Source organism: Electrophorus electricus, chromosome 6, assembly GCF_013358815.1.
Source record: "Electrophorus electricus isolate fEleEle1 chromosome 6, fEleEle1.pri, whole genome shotgun sequence".
Lineage (NCBI taxonomy): Eukaryota > Metazoa > Chordata > Actinopteri > Gymnotiformes > Gymnotidae > Electrophorus > Electrophorus electricus.
In genome coordinates this window covers 7,360,027-7,379,345 of record NC_049540.1, presented here as the reverse complement: position 1 = coordinate 7,379,345, position 19,319 = coordinate 7,360,027, and the positions used below count along the sequence as shown (strand labels likewise).

Sequence of the window (19,319 nt, the reverse complement as noted above, 5' to 3'; positions counted from 1 at the left end):
GTAGGGTGTTCTGCGCATGTATAACTGAACATGCAATAAAAGTAGTGTTGGACCTTTTCTTGTTCTTTGATAAGATATTGATAAGGCACTGAGCTTAAAAATGTATTGCTCAGATATGCATTGGTCAAATTTGCACTGATCAGATCTGTATTGCTGATCTGTTGCTCAAGGCATGCCAGGATCTAATATGAGTCATATCATTAGCAGATTTATCAGTCAAAATGGAGGTCTATGAGGTTAACACAGTAATGCCTAGTACTGTTTTTCTAATGCACTCATTTTCTAACTCCACTCCTTACATGACTAATGTTGAAGAGGAACAGATTAGTTCATTATGTGACAAGTAGTGATAAATTAAAAAACTGAATGTATTGGGTTATAGAGAATCTGGAGTAAAGAGTTTAAACTTAAAATGATAAGGGTAAAAACTTCAAGCACACATGACACTAATCTGGATAATGCAGTCAAGGTGTTAGTGGTTATATGACACTTCTCAATGGTGGATAGTGTAATTTAGGACTGCTGACCTCTCATTGGTCAGTGAGCCACATGCTGCCTCTAAAGTTTACTCCGTGTTCAGAGATACCTGGTCACACTATAGCCATGTCTGAATGTGGGAGAACTGCTCTCAGTATATTGCTCCTGCTCACTGTGGCCCAGGCTCCACTGGATGTGACAGCAGGGAAGATCCTCGTCTGGCCAGGGGAATTCAGCCACTGGCTCAACATCAAAGTCATCATAGATGAACTAATATCCAGAGGACACAGTGTGACTGTTGTTACCCACAGTGCTACACCATCTGTAAAGACAACTGAGCATCCGGGCTACAATGTGGAGGTAATACAGGTACCTTACACCAAGCAGCATATCATTGACATCATGTACAGATTTCGAAGGTACTGGACATACGATCTGCCCAAAGATAACATTCTCCAGGCATCTCTAAAGCTCAAGGAGCTGACTGATGTGACCATGGAACATAAAACGATACTGTGCAGGAAGCTCTTTGCACATGGAGATCTCCTAGAGAAGTGGAGTAAGGAAAAGATTGATGTTCTTCTGACAGACCCCATGACTATGTGTGGAGAACTGCTGGCACAGAAGTTGAACCTGCCATTTATCATCAGTCTGAGGTTCTCATTTGGAAGTGCTGCAGAGCGACTCTGTGGACAGCTACCAGCACCACCCTCTTATGTGCCAGGGGTTGGCATCAAGTACACGGATCACATGGGTTTCCTCCAGAGAGTGAAAAACTTTTTATATATCTTCTCCCAAGATCTTCTGTTTAGTTTTGTAGCTAAAATAAAATGGGATTCTATATATACCGAGATCATGGGTAAGTGATGATCACTCTTCTGCCATTTAAAATGTTTCTTGGTATGGACTTCTTTTTATTTCAGATTTTATGTCTGTTACAAAAATCGAAATTGCCCCTACCACTTTACAGTTTAAAACCTTGTAGTGTGTTTTGGGAGTATGTTTTCATGCTAGTTGGCAATCACCTACCCAGATACAGTATAGGTTCTTTATGAATTTGGGGAGTTTCCCGTCACCGCCCTCCTTTGTGCCATGGGATAGCCTCAGGAACTCAGATCAAATGATTTCATCCAGAGAATTATTGTTCATATCAACTCTCAAGATGATGTTGAGCCATGTGACCATAGCAAAATGGAGTTACATATTTACCAAAGATGCTCTGGATAAGGGCATCGGCCAAATCCCATAAATGCAAATGTAAGTCATAGGTAAATGATGATCTATCACTTAGTGTTTTTATGCATGTATATGTTTTTATTTTCAACTTTCATTTAGGCCACAGGTTTTCATAACAGTCCATTCAAGCACTTTGCACATACTAAGCGCCTTACTGTTGATGGAAGAATACAAAGAGCATTGCAATAACAATTTTTAAAAATCAACAAAATATCAATAAATCAATCAAGGGATTTAGAGGACATCATGTGGAGGTAAAGTCTTCTGTCACAAGTAGATTCAGAAACAGAGTCAAGAGCAGGTTTAGCAAACTGAGTTGAACTAGGTTTAATAATATTGGCAAACAAATACAGTCTTATATCCAAAACCAGTAGTAATCTAGACATGGTTCAAAAACAGTTAATTAGATGAACATGGCAAATGCACCCAAACTGGCTTAAGTAAAGAGTAATCCAAACAGAGAACATCAATCAACAATGAGAGGCAAAACAATCAGCAATGCAAACAAGAAAAGCTTAGAAAAATGAGTAGATTCCCAGTTAGACTTAACAACTTACAAACAGTAAACCACTAAACCTAAATATACAATGAGTGATGACTAAATTGGAAACAGTTATCTCTTGTTGCCTATTATGGTGGCAATTTTAGAACATGCTAGAAAGCTATGAAGTTGAAAAATGCTTTCAGAGAGATTTCCAGATTCAACTGAGAGGTGTCAGAGGTCCAGAAGGGCTGTAACTAAAGCAGTTGTTGAGGCAAAAGCTTGTTGTTGGGAGGAACTTGGAGAGGTCATGGAGAAAGACCCACACTGTACGACTCCTCAGGAGAGGAAGAAGTGATGTTACCTATACTGTACTGAGTAAAGGTGGGGAAGTGCTAACCTCTACTGGGAATATTGTTGAACAGTGAAAGGAACACTGAAGAACACCTCAACTTGGGTAAACATGTCCTTATATTAAGAGGCAATGCCTGAAACTGAAGGTGACTCAAATTCCATATCAGTGAATGAAGTTGCCATGGCAGTTAAAAAGCTGTGTGGTGGCAAGGCTCCCTTGTTAGTACCGAAGATGAGACCAGGGAGAAGGTGGAAAGTACAGGGAGTAGCAGAGGCAGTTGAGAGGATTGTTGATTCTGCTGTCATTGCTCCATGCTTGTCCTGAAAGGAATGGGGGTGCTTGCTGTAGAGAAGTGAGCACTCTGTGGCACTGGAGACAACAAGGGTGGTAGGCAGAATAAGAGAGTGCTGCGCAGAGGCTGCAGTGTAAGCCACACATTCACTCCAGATACTGTGTTTGGGGCTGGGTGAGTCACCAGAGACAGCTCACCCTTCAGGAGGGCTGGGACATGTCCACCCCTGAGAAAGAGAGCAAGTGGGGAAGGAAAGGCTAGGAGTCCCATGATTCCATACACTGCAGACTTTAAATTAGTTAATGTTTAATTGTGTTGTAAGACAGCTGGACGTAGTTTTGTTGTGCCTTCTTGGAGGTAATTTGTGCTTTTGAAATGTTACCCTCCTTATGTTTCTGCCTTTTGGTTATTTTCTCCCAATTTCCTACTTAGATTTAATCCCATTCTGACTGCTGTCTGTGAATTAAAAAAAAGAGCATGTTGACAAGAAGGCATTTTGGCAGACCCTTTGACATTACAATTTGCTGCTGAGCAGGTCTGAAATGACTCTCAATGGCAAAGTTCTGGTACTTAGAGGTGAATAAACTCACTGGCACAATATGTGCACAATTGTGTAGGAGTTTGTCAATCAGAATCAGTATTCTGTTCCTGTACACATTGCATCATCACCAAAAGAAGCCTTTTGAATGCTGTGTTTTTAAAATCTGCAACCAGATTTTGGAAATTGTCCTTAATTTTGAATATACTGTTTGGATTTACAAGTTACCTTGAGACAGTATGCAATGGGATGCTCCATCTGTAAATTGGGCAGTGGTAGCTAAGTGGTTAAGGTACTCGATTTGTAATCGGAAGGCTGCCAGTCCAAGCCCACCACTGCCAGGTTACCACTTTTGGGCCCCTTAACCCTCAGTTGAGCAAGTAACATTCACTCAGAATTGTAAGTCACTTTGCATAAAAGCGTCAACTAAATGCTGTAAATGGAGACGCACCTTGACATCATTCTATATGATCCACAACATTCAATAATGCACACCATTCTGTAATGGTGTGCAGGGACATGTTTGAAAGGACAAAATGTACACTTAATAAGCATAAATTTACACAAAAATATTGGATAATTTAGAACCACTGTCCCTGCGTTTTTACAACATAATTATTTGTGAATGTATGTGTGGATATAAACTCATTTTTATTGGGTTAGGATCATTCCCTACTATTTTCCAACATACTTTGGGGGAGGGAAAGAAAAATGCACTTCATTTATACAAACATGAAAATGAACAGAATTAAGAACAGAATTTAGATGAAAGTGATCATCATGAAGTTTTCATTCACTTACACCTTTGCTGCTGTACTTCACAGGCAAACCCACAACCCTGTGTGAGAGAATAGGAAAGGCTGACATCTGGCTGATCAGAACCTATTGGGACTTTGATTATCCACGACCATCCTTGCCAAACTTCAAGTTTGTGGGTGGGCTGCACTGCAAGCCTGCAAAGCCTCTGCCTAAAGTAAGATGATCATCGTGTATGGGTTGTTTTCAGCACCGGGTTAAACATTAAGGATTAACAAACAGTCAAACAATCCCTTTAGGAATAGGACCTGACCTTTACTACACATCTTTCACATACAGACCTTTAACACACAAATAGGCAGCAGTTCCTCATTATTATCATCATCATGCATTGGTGGATTTCAGCCTTGGGTTAAACATTAAGAAATACTAAGCAGTCAAGCAATCCCTAAGAAAATTCCTAAAAACCTAGAACATAAAGGTTTAGCACATTCCTGTTCTACAGGTTTTAACAATACCCATAGACTTGTGCATCAAACAAATGGGCAAAGGTCCCTGGAGTTCTGATGAGACAACAAACGTCAGTCCTTTACAAGGGTGCCAGGCTATGACAGGGTTATGAAAAATAACCCCTCTCAACCAAAAATCAAGCACAGAAATTTTTCATTAATAACCATACCCATCGCCCCCACAGAAATGGTTTGAAACTAATTAATAGTCAAACCTGTTATTGACAAGAATTAGGTGGACCAAAACAAACAAAACCAACCCATGCTGTGAAATTACAAATTTAAAAGAAGATCAAGAATACAAAATATTGTTTGCTGTAATTTAAGTGGAACCTGTGAAAATAAGCTGTCATTTTAGTTTTGTAGGAGCTGGAAGAATTTGTTCAGACCTCAGGGGATGATGGCATTGTGGTGTTGTCACTGGGCTCCATGATAAAGAATCTCACCAAAGAGAGAGCCAACACCATCGCCTCAGCACTTGGGCAGATCCCTCAAAAGGTCTCAGTTTGCACTGTTAAACTGTTTGTGTCTCCATTTATTCCAATTTCAGCTGTCTTTTGAGTTCTGCATTATCATCTAGATGCAGTGAAGATTGACTTTGGAAACAGAAGTCCAGTGGATCTGAGCCATGGCAGTTCTATAATTCCTGGGAAAGATGTGACAAGTCGCATTCAATTTTGTTTCATTGCTCTGCCATGGGTACTCGATTAGCTTCATCGTATTGTTCATTGCCCCTAATTTTGTATGTAATTACAGGTCTTGTGGAGATACACAGGAGATAAGCCAGATACTCTCACTCCTAATACAAGACTGTATGACTGGATTCCCCAGAATGACTTACTAGGTATAACTAGGTTTTGTTTTATGTGTATAGCCTACAACAGTTTGTTGTAGTAAATAGTCTACATCATGTACTAATGGCTTACATTCAATAGGACATCCTAAAACCAAGGCCTTCATCACCCATGGGGGGACTAATGGGCTGTATGAAGCTATTTACCATGGAGTCCCAATGGTGGGTTTACCACTGTTTGTTGATCAGCCAGATAACATGAACCACATGAGAACAAAGGGAGCAGCTGTAATGCTTGACTTCAACAAAATGGAGTCCAAAGACCTGAAGGAGGCTCTCACTGATGTTATACACAATCCATCGTGAGTTCATATTGTAATATGCATACATGTATGTCATTTAAGATATAATGACCCTTTATGTGTAAGATTACCCAACTGGATCTGTAGCACCTCTGTTTTCATTTAAGAAAATCTCTCATCCCAGATACCAGTGAGATGAGCTTTGTGGTCAAGATCTAAAATTTTAAAAGCATTATGTAGGAAATGCAAATAATTCCAAACTATGAAAGCTATTCCCTACAAAACACTAAAATATTTCCTTATCTTATGCATAATGATGTAAAATTGGTTCTCAGTCTGTCTGCTGAAGTGAACCTCAAAATTCTTATGTCGTCTTTAATATTAGTATTTAATTTTGTGTGGTGTTTCTAAGTATTTATACAAATTACTCATCTGCTTTTCACACTTCTATCCTCTTTCATCTCAATTTTCATTGTGTAGTCATCATCATATTTTAATATATAATTTATTTCATGTATTTTTCCATTCATATAAAACTACTGATTCTGACACTGGTAGACAATTTCAGCAATCTTAGTTTTCATGCTCTTGGAATGTGCTTTTTCAAGCCCAAATTTTCAGAAATTTTATATTCCAGAATCGATTTCATTTCTTCACTCAGGTACAAAAAGAACATAATGAGACTTTCCCGGATCCACCATGACCAACCTATGAAGCCCCTGGACCAGGCTGTCTTCTGGATCGAGTATGTGATGCGGAACAAGGGGGCCAAGCACCTGAGGGTAGAAGCCCATAACCTCACCTGTACCAGTACTACTGCCTGGACGTGGCTGCCTTTTTACTCTCCATAACTGCACTGGTCATTTTCATCTTTGTGAAAACATGCAGTGGGCTCTTCCGTAAATGTTTAAGAAAGACCACAACAAGAAAGGGCAAGAAAGAGTGACTAAGTTAGTGTGTATCACTATATTAGTATAAGTAGTAATTTCGGATAATCCTTCCTGTGCTGGGAGCCTAAAATGCTGTTAATGTACATGATAAATGCAGTAGTTGTCAGTTTGACCCACTGCAGTTGCTTGCATGTGGACACCTACTGGAGAATGGAGTAAAGAACAGTTTGAAGTCCTGATTTCCCATTTGGAAATGCTGTGGAGCACCTCTGTAGACAGCTGCCAACATCACTTTTTTACGTGCCAGGGATTTGCCCCAGATACATGGATCAGATAGATTTCCTCCAGCAAGTGAAACACTTTTTATATATCCTCTCCCAAGAGTTTCTGTTTAGTCCTGTGACCATGGCAAACAGGGATTACCTGTTCACTGATGGTCTCCAATTTTAAGGTATTTTTTTAATCTGTTCTCTGTTAGAAACTGGTTCAAAGTGACCAGTCCGTCAAGTTTGAACTCCTCCAAGTTACCCTATGCCCTCCGTCCTCTGTAGCCAGATCCGGGGAAGTCAAGAGACACTTATCCCAAGGTAGTGAATCAAGAGAGTTCCCCAAACACATCTACACTCTTGAAACTTTAGAACCCAATCGAATGAATGTTATGAATTAACCATATAATACTTTTTATATACATAACATTTTTGAACATTAACTGGTTTGACCTATAACATCCACCTGATAATAGTACCAGGACAGATTTGGCTTTATCTTTCTGCCATCAATCATAGAGTGCCTTAATTTACATACTAGTTTTTGAAATCGCCGTCATTATATCCAAACCATATATTAGTCAATATATGCAAATTGATATTTAATACCTATACAAGTTGGAGCTTTGACCATTACATTGCAAGAGAAGACTTCTCTTTTTTTTAAATGACTTTATCTAACATAAGTTTGGTTTTCTGTACCTGTTTATGATACATCATACACAAAGGTCTGCTGAAGCCTACACAGAATCCTTTGCAGAAGCCTGCAGAGGCCTCTGCTCTGTACACGGATCATTTTATATATTTTTATTTATTAATATTTCTAATTTAATGTTTAAACCTATTTTTCTGTAAACACTCTTTTTATTATCTCAATAACCATTGTGAGAAAAATCAATTATGTGCAGTATAAATCAGGCAGCATTATAAAATGTACTGTAGTATTCACATGTTTGAGTTTCTGCAAGTTTCAGGCCTTATACACAGATCAGACAGCCACAAGGGGATAGTAGACAACCTGGAATGTTGTGTGAAGAGAGTGACTGTCATTCTTCAGTTGCATGTCGTACCTTTTGATCTTCTTCTCTCAGATCAGCATTGCTCAGATCCATCAGTAATCCATCCATAAAAAACTGAAATTGTAAAGGCTATTTTAAATCTGACTATATTTGTGTCATAGTGAAATTTGTACAGGTTACAAATGTTGGTCCCAAATGTTTAAAATGATTTCATACTCCATGCATTGCTACTTGTATCAGATTAAGGCATCTCATGACGCAGAGCTCCATCACCAAGCCTATTTCACCAATATATCATTATATCAGGGCTGGACTCAGAACTAAATTCAGACCTGGACTTTTTTTTTTCTAGAACAGCCCACTACAATCACAGCAACTCCAAAGTGAAAACACCCAGCTCCCCACACACGTTTCTGTCACGGTACGGCCCCTCCCCCTGAACGCCTCCATGCGTGTGTTTGTGTGTGTGTGTTTTTGTTGGTCAAAGTGGCCACACCCTCCCTGTGTCTCACACCTGCTCCTCATTGTGTCATTAGCATACATGTATATAAGTCTATCGTTTACGCGTTTGTGTTGTCGGTGTTGGACAATGATAGCCTGCGCGCTATGTCTTTGTTGTGTACAAATAAATATATTTGTTTGTTACTCGTCCCCACATCCTGCTTAGCCTCCTAACGTTAGTTTCTTGTCACAATAACCATAAGGACAAATATTTCTGAACAACAAAAAGCACGCTCCTAAAATTTAACTTCCTGAATGAATCTCCGTGTCTTAAACAGAGCTGATGAGCAGAGACTAATGGCACCATCTCAAATTTCTTCCTCTGCCCTATGTTGTGCATAAAATGGCCAAACCGCCAACAAATATTGCATAATACGTCTGATACGTCTAAAGCAATTTATATTTAGGAATAGTGTAAGTCCTAATTTAATATTCAATGACTGTTAATTGAAATTGTCATTTTTAAATAGTGTTCTAATTAGGAGCTAGGCGTCATTTGAGATGGGACCGATAGTCTCTACTCAAGTGGCAGACTGAACAAACTGGCTAACTTATGCCATGGACACACTACTTGACTTTCAAAGCTGTTAGATCATTGTACAATTCACACTGCACAACTTGTAAATGGGAATCTTGAAGTTGTGGTTTGCACACTACATGACTGATTGGCAATAAGGGTCACATAATAAAAGATCTTTCACCAGTTGACAAGTCTGTATGGTCTCCTAACTATATTTTGTCAGGGAAACACACGAGAAATGACATGTACAATGACATTGTTGTTTTCCCTTTAAAGCTTGACACCACCCTCACTGCCAGTCATAACATTGTCGCAGGACCTGCAAACTGCAGGATCTGGACTCACAAACAGGTCCAGATATTTGACATGACAGGTATATTTTGAGATTCTGCGGCGATCAGCCAGCCACTCGGATCATGTCTTTTAACACAAAGTGTTACACACATAGTAATCAATAGCTAATTTTCGAGCCCCAAACAAATGGCGATTTGTCCTGAGGAGGCTGTGATTGGCATTAAGGATACCGTGGGCCAATACCCACCTCAGTATTTCAAGTTATATCGGTTTCTGTTGCACTCTCGTTGCAAGTCCATCCTTGTATTATATTACTGTGACTAAAAAAAACTTACTTAAGAATCTTATAGGAAAAGACGCAGTACTTGAGAGGTCCCTTTGCAGACAAGGGTTTAACCACGGCAAACCTGGACGTGGGGAATCAAGACGAAGCCAACTTACGACGAGAAAGAGAAAAGACACATTAACGTAAATGAACAGTATGCATACTAATAATGGAATATGTAATGGCCATAACATATGAAGATGTAATGAATATAACTGACACGTATAATACGGTGCATATAATATAATATTGTATTAACTGTAATTGTCTCTGTCACCTTTACCCGTAATGGCGTTCTCCTACCAAGTAGGGGACGAGATAAGAGGCATACAGTGGCGGCTGGCCAATAAAGGGTGTTATGGTGCTGCCCCTCCTGATAGAGGAAGTTTCTACGTTTAGTCATTGGTGGAGTAGGGACGTCTGAAGTTACTGACAGTCAAGAACGCGGTTACTTAAGATATTGTATTTCAGGCGATCCAAAATTCAATAAAATATCTTCTCTAAAGTCAATTTAAGAGAACTTTGGTGGAGAAACTACACCTTGCTTGCTAAGATGACTGGCCAGCTAGCTAGTCAAGGTTTACACTAGTGTTAGTTAACTGCTAGCCATCGTTAACTTAGTTCGCTAGCTAGTTTTATAGTTGTCTAATTTGATGGTTGTTCTAGCAAATAGAACTAGCTAGTGTTCCCTAACTTGTTAACACTAGCTAGCTAGTTAATTTTAGATATTAGCTTGCTAACATTAGCTATCTTAGTCGTGTGTTTTAGAGGTGGTTCTGGAGAACTTATCCAAGATGAGCTCTTCTTAAATAATGTACCATCTATGTGAGCACATTATAGCTGCAGCTACTGATAACTCATTTATTCTGTTGATTTTAATGCCAATTAAATAATTCCTGGATATTTCACAGAGCACTAGTGGTTTGTATTGGTATGTTTGCTGAAGCTGAAAGTGTCACAAATATCCCCATTTAGAATATTTTTGACCAGCCGCCACTGGAAGTATATGTAGAGGGAGTAGAGACACGGGAAGTTCCATTTATTCTGTCAGTACTGCTTGTTCAACAAGCCCTGTTAGCTTTATCAGTCCTGCTAATTCTGCTAGTCCTGATCATCTAGCTTTAATATAGACTGATGCACTTAACCCTGAGTTTAACTGAATTGAACACATGCTTGTAGATGCAAAACCTTATTACTGGGCTATTTTAATCATTTTGTTGACTGTGGCTGGTTGAGATGGCCAACAGGTGTCACATGTTATATAATTGTGAAATAAACCATGCACTGGAGATGTTCTTGCTACTCCTTTGGGAGGGTGTACTCTGTGCCTACTTACACCTAACCACATGACATATGGCCAATACTGTTTTTGTAATGCACTTATTTATTAACTTCACTCATTAGACTACAGTTGAACAGGAATGGATTACTAAGTATACGGATAAATATAAAACTTGTAAACACTGTATTATAGATAATTGGGGGGGGGGGGGGTGCAGAGTTTAAACTTAAAATAATGAGTAACAACTTCATGCACACATAACAGTAATCTGGATATAAAGGTTAAGGTACTGGTGTCATTACAACTATTCTCAGTGGTGAATTGTGTAATTTAGTACTACTAACCTCATTGGTCAGTGAGCCACGTGCTGCCTCTGTAGTTCACTCTATGTGCAGAGATACCTGGTCACACTACAACCATGACTGCATGTGGGACAGCTGCTCTCGGTCTTCTGTTCCTGCTCACTGTGGCCCAGGCTCCACTGAATTTGACAGCAGGGAAGGTCCTCGTCTGGCCAGGGGAATTCAGCCATTGGCTCAACATCAAAGTCATCATAGATGAACTGATAGTCAGAGGACACAGTGTGACTGTCGTTACCCACAGTGCTACACCTTCTGTAAAGACAACTGAGTCTCCGGGCTACAATGTGGAGGTAATACAGGTGCCTTACACTAAGCAGGATATCATTGATGCCTTAGAGAAATTTATGAAGTACTGGACATACGATCTGCCAAATGACAACATGATACAGACTTCTCTGAAGATAAAAGAGATCATAGATATGTTTGTGGAACAGAACTACATACTGTGCAGGAAGCTCTTTACAAATGGAGACCTGCTGGAGAAATTAAGTAAGGAACAGTTTGATGTTCTTCTGACAGACCCCATGTATAAGTGTGGGGAACTGCTGGCACAGAAGCTGAACCTGCCATTTATCATCAATCTGAGGTACTCATTTGGGAGTACTGTGGAGAGACTCTGTGGACAGCTGCCAACACCACCCTCCTATGTGCCAGGGGTCGGTATCGGGTACACGGATCACATGGGTTTTCTCCAGAGAGTGAAAAACATATTGTTTCAATTCTTTCACGATGTGCTATTTACTCTCGTGAGTGTAACAAAATGGGATTACCTGTTCACTGAAGTCATGGGTAAATGTTAAATTCCATTTTTAAAATCCACAGTAAACGTACATCTGTTTTCTTTCTTAGGATAGTCTTGCTCTTCTGGCCACACAATATATATATATATATATATATATATATATATATATATATATATATATATATATATATATATATATATATATATATATATATATATATATATATATACAAAGTATATCCTATTTGATACTATTTAAAGTCCAGAAAATGCCTAACTTATTTCAACAGTATGTCTTCCTTTCTAATGTAAAATGGGTGCTCCTTATGTTCCATAAGGCTTCCATAAGCTTTACTCTCAGTAATCAGAAAGCTGATACCCCTTTCACCAGCATCAGCTGGGTATGTAAAGATTCAGGTCTCAGACCTGTAGTGTAACATTTGAACTGAGAGTAGTGTTAAAGTGCACAGTTTTAATAAACCTGGAATGAAGAAGAACATATCTAAACATTCAGTGCTCAAGCCATGAAGGTCCATCCCTATTTTGTACAGTCTGTGTTCTCATTTTCTCACACTCTTAGAGTCTGAATAACCCAGCTAATGAGCGAAAGCTATCTAGCAAGCAAAAACATTGGCCAAATGTACAGTATAATTTGGATCTTTGGGATGGTTCTTCTGAGAGCACATGTATAACTGTACTGTCAAGCAAGCATCAATTGTGATGTTTGTACATGTGGATTAATATACTTTATATTGTCAGATTGTTACATTGACTTGAATGTGATTTTTATAGATCACATTTTCACACAAATCAGGGCATCTCAGGACCACCAAGACTGAACCTTGTAGATACAAAAGTTAATCATAAACATTAAATAAGCAAATGATCAGGCTATGCTGACATTAACTAAGGGAAAGGTTATTTTGCCGCTTTGTGAGGACTATGCACATTTTCACCCTCCCTGGAGTTTGTCATGTATCTAAGCTTATGATTTTGTTTCAAGCAGATAGAAAACAAAAACCTGTCAGCACCTATGCATAAGGCTTAACTGGTGCCTAAACCTCAGAATTATTTGTGTCAGTATTCTCATCTAGAGGTGTGTGCATGGCTTTATTACTCTAATTCTCCCTCTTTGCACCATTATTCAGCTCTGCTTGAGTAGCATAGAAATCTGCCAGGCTATCAATGCAGCATGCTATTTGCTATATTTGCACCAGACAGTTCTTAAATGGAGGATTTGGTTTGTTTTAGGGCATTACTCTAATTCTCCCTTTTGTTTTAATACTTTGTTATATGTTTTCTGGGTTTTTTGAGTGTTTCTATGCATGTGCAAGTTGTTTTCTGTTTGACAAAATTTTACTTTTTAAAGTTTAATGACAGCGTAAACAACCATGGCCACTGTGCCGCCCCCCCGTACGCAGGCTTTGTGCCAGGACTCGAGCTTCACCTCTCAGTCGTCCTGACACGTCTATGATAATGTCATTCAGATCCGCAATACAGTCCGTGTATAGTGATCTTTGTCCAGCAGCGCTTGCTTTTCCTGCTTGATTTGTTGAAAGTGCTAATTGCTGCGGTTCCAGAACAGTTTAGAGATTTATCTGGCAAGTTTATATATAACTTCGATTTCCATCTGGAAAATTAGCTCTTGTCTATTCGACAGCGTTACCCTCCCTCCTTGAGCAAATGTTCACTGATGACTGAGATTGGGCAAACTGGCACCCGCCCCACATCTTCTGAACAGTTTTGTTGTATTTGAAATCATGGTACTATAGAATGAGGCTTTCTGGTAGGCATAGGCTGACCGTAGAATAGATTTGATATGATAAGCTAAAATTATTTTCTCCCTTTGGTAGTTTTGCTTCTAAGCGTGTCTGAAATTACTCTCAGTGTTAAAGTACTGGTACTTCCCGGTGAATACAGTCAGTGGCACAATATGCGCATATGTGTGGTGGAGCATGTCGATCCCAGTCACAGCGAGACTGTTCTGGTACCATCTGCGTCGACTACGGTGAAACACGCATAAAAGGAGCGCGATGAACACAGGGTGATTACATTCCTTAGTTTCGTTTTCTCCATCCCTCATGATTTGCACCGGTGTCGTGTTTGGTGTCCATTTAAGCCCTGTGTTTTGTTTCCCACCTTGTCGGTTACTTTGGTTTGTTTGGTTGTGTTTAGATCTGGTGTGGCTCTTGTCGTCTCTGTTACTTACTGGTTAATTCCTGCATCCTACCTACTTCTGTGCAGTTGACGTTTTGTTAATCAGCCTTTGTCTTTCCGTTGTCGATATATTTTCCTTGTCTTTTGTTTATTCATGTTTTGGTTAGCCTTAGTGTGTCCCTCATGCTACGCATGTATTTTAGCCTTCATGTTAGCCTCCCGTGTTTGTTAAAACTCCTGCACTTGTATCCTGTCTCTCACCCGGTAACACTCAATGTTATAATATGCATTACACCAAAAATAACTGGTGAGATATAACCGCTTCATCGTCTCATCAGTAAAATATTCAATGAATTTGTTCTATCAAGTATATCATTATATTAGTTATAAATTAACACAAAATCATCTATAGAGAATCCGAATTTGATCTCACACCACATTGAATTTTGAGTAACTGTAGTCATAATTTTGTTGTCTTTCTCTTGAGTTGGAGGCCATGGTAACTAGGTCTGCAATTTTTTTTTTTTTTTTTTTTTTTAAATAACGTGACTGATCAACCCCACGGCCTATTACTCAATACATTTGCATTACTGAACGTTTTTTGCAAGTTTTATATTTTGTTTGGTTTAATAATTGGCCCAAAAAGAGGAATGCCCACTTTGAGGTTGAGTTTGTCTCACAGCCATACTCCAACACACAACATCCACTGATGGAGAAGCAGTGGCAGTCACTGCTGACTCTTTATTCAGAGAAAAAACAGAGAGAGCTGAATTTAGCAATAAATAAATTGTCACTTGGAGACTATATGGACATGAACAGTCATTTCTAAATGTAATCTAGGTCAAGTATTTGTACTGGTAAATCTTTAATTTGTTGACATTTCTAAAGGCAATCTTATTCTTAAAAAGTGGGTGAATACTATTTTACAGTGTCTAGGTATGTGAGTGGAGGTACGGGATCGGGGTCTGTAATGCAGTCTAGGGCTGCCAAGTCATATAGATCTAGTTAGGTCATTTATTGTCATTGTCAAAATTGGCATTACAATTTAATTTGTCTTTCTTTCCCTTTTCTCTTGTGCATCTCTTTGCTTATTCATCACATTGAAACCTTTTAGCTAAACAAAATCAGAGTCTTAAATTTTATTAAAGACTCTTCACCTGCAACCTGACATGAATCTGTCCCTCCATCTTTGCTGCTGTACTTCACAGGCAAACCCACAACCCTGTGTGACACTATGGGAAAGGCCGACATCTGGCTGATCAAATCCTATTGGGACTTTGAGTATTCACGACCATTCCTGCCAAACTTCAAATTTGTGGGCGGATTGCACTGCAAGCCTGCAAAGCCCCTGCCTAAAGTAAGATTGTGGAGTACACCAAATGGTCTGGTCGGATTGAGGTCAGATCATGTTCTCACCACAAAGAAATGACTCCAAAGTCAGATTGGGACAGGATCGAAAGTCCCACCTCTCAAGGGTCTTGGTGCAGGTGTTTTAGTCTGCAACAAGTACAATTATTGCATTCACACCTGCCCAGTGAATTGCACCAAAAAGTGCAGATGTGAAAACAACCCAAATATTTTCCCCCACAATCATCATAAATTGAATGTTTTCAGGCCTGAGTTAAGAATCGTCAGGTAGACAAACAACCTCTGGAAAAATGACCTATTACTCATAGTTTAATACATGACGTTTGCTAGATTAAAAAAAAAAACAAATGCAAAACTTTATCACACAAACAAGCTGCAGTTCCTTCAGTGTTGCTGAGATAATAAACTTAAGTCACTGGCTGAAGTATACCCTCTCACCAACAGAATTTATGGGAAACTTAACCATAGTCCTTTTCTCAACCATAATCCAGTTCATAATAAGTATAATTATTTATAATAAATATAGATAAAGCCCTTGGTTTGATACGAAAGACTGTAAATGATCATATTCTATTCTGTGAAAGCTACAGAAATCACCTGTCAGCCACCAGATATGTGTCTGGCTTTTTAAAAACCTTAGCTTTTTTTGTTCTGTAGGAGCTGGAAGACTTTGTACAGAGCTCGGGGGATGATGGCATTGTGGTGTTTTCACTGGGCTCCATGTTAAAGAATCTCACCAAAGAGAGAACCAACACCATCACTTCAGCACTCAGGCAGATTCCTCAGAAGGTCATGGTTTGCACTGTTAAATGTTGCTGTCTCCATTTATTCCAGTTGGAGCTGTCTTAAGTTATGCTATGGCATGTGGTACAGCATATGGTAAAGCATCTAACCAGTGGTGATTGTTTATCATTGGAGAATTGGAAAATACCTAATGAACAGCATTGCATTCTGTTTCATTGCTGTTCTGTGGATATTTGATTTCTCTTATTATATGGTTTCTTGCCCTTTTTGCTAAAATGCCTGACACTTGTTTAGCTTTGCAACTTTTTGAGAGACTAAAATCATACCATCTAATATTGTTTGATAATGAAATAGAGAAAAATACATTTTTGAAACAACTTATTTCGTCAGTATTGAAAAATTGATGAGTTACTTGAATTAGTCTTAATATAACAAAGTCTAGTTGAAAATGTTCCCATTGTTACATTTCAGAAACCTGATTTCTTATTCTAATTACAGGTCTTGTGGAAATACACAGGAGAGAAGCCAGACATTCTCGCTCCTAATACAAGGCTGTATGAATGGATTCCCCAGAATGATTTGCTAGGTAAATACGTTTTGTTATATGTCTATATACTACAGTGTGTTTTAGTATGTGGTCTCTAATGTACACGATGTGCATCCGATAGGACATCCTAAAACCAAGGCCTTTATCACCCATGGTGGTATTAATGGATTGTATGAAGCTATTTACCATGGAGTCCCAATGGTGGGTTTACCACTGTTTGCTGATCAGCCAGAAAATATGATCCATATGAAAACAAAGGGAGCAGCTGTAATGCTTGACATCAATAAAATGGAGGCCAAAGACCTGAGGGAGGCTCTCACTGATGTTGTAAACAATCCATTGTAAGTTCATATTGTACTTTACATAAAAGCAGATGTTTTAAGATCTACTGATCACCGTTGAGTGCAACACTACAATTTTTCAATTGTAGTACTTTCTGATACACACATATGCATAATTTTTCACACTTTATGTTGGCAAACTGAGGACAACCCATGTAACAGCTGTGGCACTGTTTTAGGTATTTCTCACGGAGGTATTGATGACATATGTCATAGTTTCCATGAACCATGTTCATTTCATCAGGTACAAAGAGAACATAATGAGACTCTCCCGCATCCACCATGACCAGCCTATGAAGCCTCTGGACCAGGCTGTCTTCTGGATCGAGTTTGTGATGCGGAACAAGGGGGCCAAGCACCTGAGAGTAGAAGCCCATAACCTCACCTGGTACCAGTACCACTGCCTGGACGTGGCTGCCTTTTTACTCTCCATAACTGCACTGGTCATGTTCATTTTTGTGAAAACATGCAGTTGGATCTTCCGTAAATGTTTAAGAAAGACCACAACAAAGAACAAGAAAGAGTGAATAAGTTAGTGCATATAATTGTATTATTAATTATGGAATAATTGTATGTGAGTTTGGGAGCATCAACATTATACTGTGCCACAGTATCAGCTATAATCATGAAGGTGTTTTATCTTTGCCCAGTTTAATACTGAATGATGAACCAAGAGAAATCACAAAACCAAAAATGCCCACTTGATGGTGCTGTCCCTAAATGTTAAGAAAATTGGAATAAATTATATACATGTGTAGGTTTCCAACAAGAATGTGTGTAAGTACACACACACGCGCAGCTCACAGTGCTGATTACTTTACATTCAGTTTAATTAGATTTGTGTAGCACAGGAAAATAAGCATTTTGGTGTCAGTTCCTAAACTGCAAGCAAAAGAAGATGCATGGAAAACTGCCCTTTCAGGTTTAGCCAAAAGCAGTAGGAAAGAAATAAGACTTTAATAATATAAGGGGAATACCCGAAATCGAAGTTCAGGAAACAGAGTAAATGTAGGCAACAAGGAAGGCAAAATTGACCAAACAAACAATTCCAAAGGCAAAGGATCAAAAAACGGAGTGTAACGGGACCCCAGCCCATTCCATGTGGACAAACAGCAGAGCCGAACATTAGAGGAATAATGTGGACAATACCTGGGGCTGAAAGGCTTTTATGTTAATTACACCTCTCTCAGAGGGAACAAACCTGCTGTTTGCTGGAGTTTTGTAAAGTTATTGTAATTGTCTTACATTGTTCAAGGTGGTCAACTGACTGTGTAGACAACTACTAGAGTTAATGTATATGTGTAGATACAGATATATTTATTATAATAACGTAACGGGAGTTTTGGTTCAAAGCATGTACCTATTTGTTTTGTTTAGCGGTTGTAAAGGGATGAGTTAAGAGTCGTGCCCAGAATTGAGAGAGTTGTAGTTTTGGTTCACATTATTGGAGCAGGTAATTTTCCAAATAGAAAGAGGGAGGACAAAATTGTGATTAATGGCTCTGTGTTTGGATATGTGTAGTTATTTTAATTGGGATAATGGGAAAATGTTTTAAATGATAGCCTTGGTTTGGAATTATAAGGGAGAGATATTATGAATTTAATAAATTAGGTATCTAGAATGGGGCGAAGATTAAATATAAGGAGTGGCGTTGAAATGCAAGGAGAGAGACGCGTTGATTGAATGCCATAATTGGGAGCATGTTAAGTTGCCTTATTTTAGGTTAAATTTTGTTGGCGTGGATGATTTTTTTTTTTTCTTTGTTTTTGAAATTACATTTTTTTTGTTGTTGGTTTATGGCATCATGCACCTGTCACTGGACTTTTGAGGAAAATAAATATTTTTTATTGGCCTAATTACTACTGGAATCGCCCTCTGTTTGACCTCCCTCAAATGTGTTTCATTAATAAATTCTAATTTCATCAGTACTCTGTCGTCCTGTAAATTACATGGTACAACTGGTAGAGCAAAGTATTGGATACACCAAGTTCATGGGTCTGTTTCTGCAGGAGCACACATACTGACTTCCAAGTCACTCTGGATAACAGCATCTGTCAAATGCTTAAAAACTGAAATGTAAAATACACAATTGAGGTCTAGGGGTTTTATCCATGTTTTGTGTTTAAAAAAAAAAATCTATGACTGAAAATTTTACCTTTCATTTTTAAATTAATTATTGCATTGTGTGTACTTATAAAGATTCAGTAAAAGTATCTACTTTC

The 19,319-nt window shown here is 38.7% G+C and overlaps 2 protein-coding genes across 3 annotated transcripts; both read left to right on the top strand.

Moving 5' to 3' along the window:
• The first annotated feature begins 603 nt into the window (after positions 1 to 603).
• LOC118241541 (UDP-glucuronosyltransferase 2C1-like) lies at positions 604 to 6,685 on the top strand. The gene is given in 7 exon segments (XM_035527067.1): positions 604 to 1,336; positions 4,204 to 4,352; positions 5,011 to 5,142; positions 5,401 to 5,488; positions 5,580 to 5,799; positions 6,401 to 6,540; positions 6,543 to 6,685. Coding segments are annotated over 7 exon segments (1,605 nt in total).
• Positions 6,686 to 11,254: 4,569 nt separating this feature from the next.
• LOC113567900 (UDP-glucuronosyltransferase 2C1-like) lies at positions 11,255 to 19,069 on the top strand. 2 transcript variants are annotated; one of them, XM_035527064.1, is made up of 6 exons: positions 11,255 to 11,987; positions 15,306 to 15,454; positions 16,123 to 16,254; positions 16,708 to 16,795; positions 16,878 to 17,097; positions 17,342 to 19,069. In XM_035527064.1, the coding sequence occupies exons 1-6, from the start codon at positions 11,255 to 11,257 to the stop codon at positions 17,622 to 17,624; spliced, it is 1,605 nt and encodes a 534-aa protein (XP_035382957.1). In that variant the 3' UTR covers positions 17,625 to 19,069. The 2 variants fall into 2 exon arrangements, with proteins under 2 accessions (XP_035382957.1, XP_035382959.1); XM_035527066.1 differs by having other exon boundaries at positions 11,754 to 11,854.
• Positions 19,070 to 19,319: the final 250 nt, after the last annotated feature.

Bases quoted from the DNA above. Each gene is read 5' to 3' on its own strand.
- LOC113567900 (XM_035527064.1), top strand. From the start codon at position 11,255: ATGACTGCATGTGGGACAGCTGCTCTCGGTCTTCTGTTCCTGCTCACT. The intron at 11,988-15,305 runs GTAAATGTTAAA...TGTACTTCACAG, and splicing joins CCTGTTCACTGAAGTCATGG to GCAAACCCACAACCCTGTGT. The intron at 15,455-16,122 runs GTAAGATTGTGG...TTTGTTCTGTAG, and splicing joins CTGCAAAGCCCCTGCCTAAA to GAGCTGGAAGACTTTGTACA.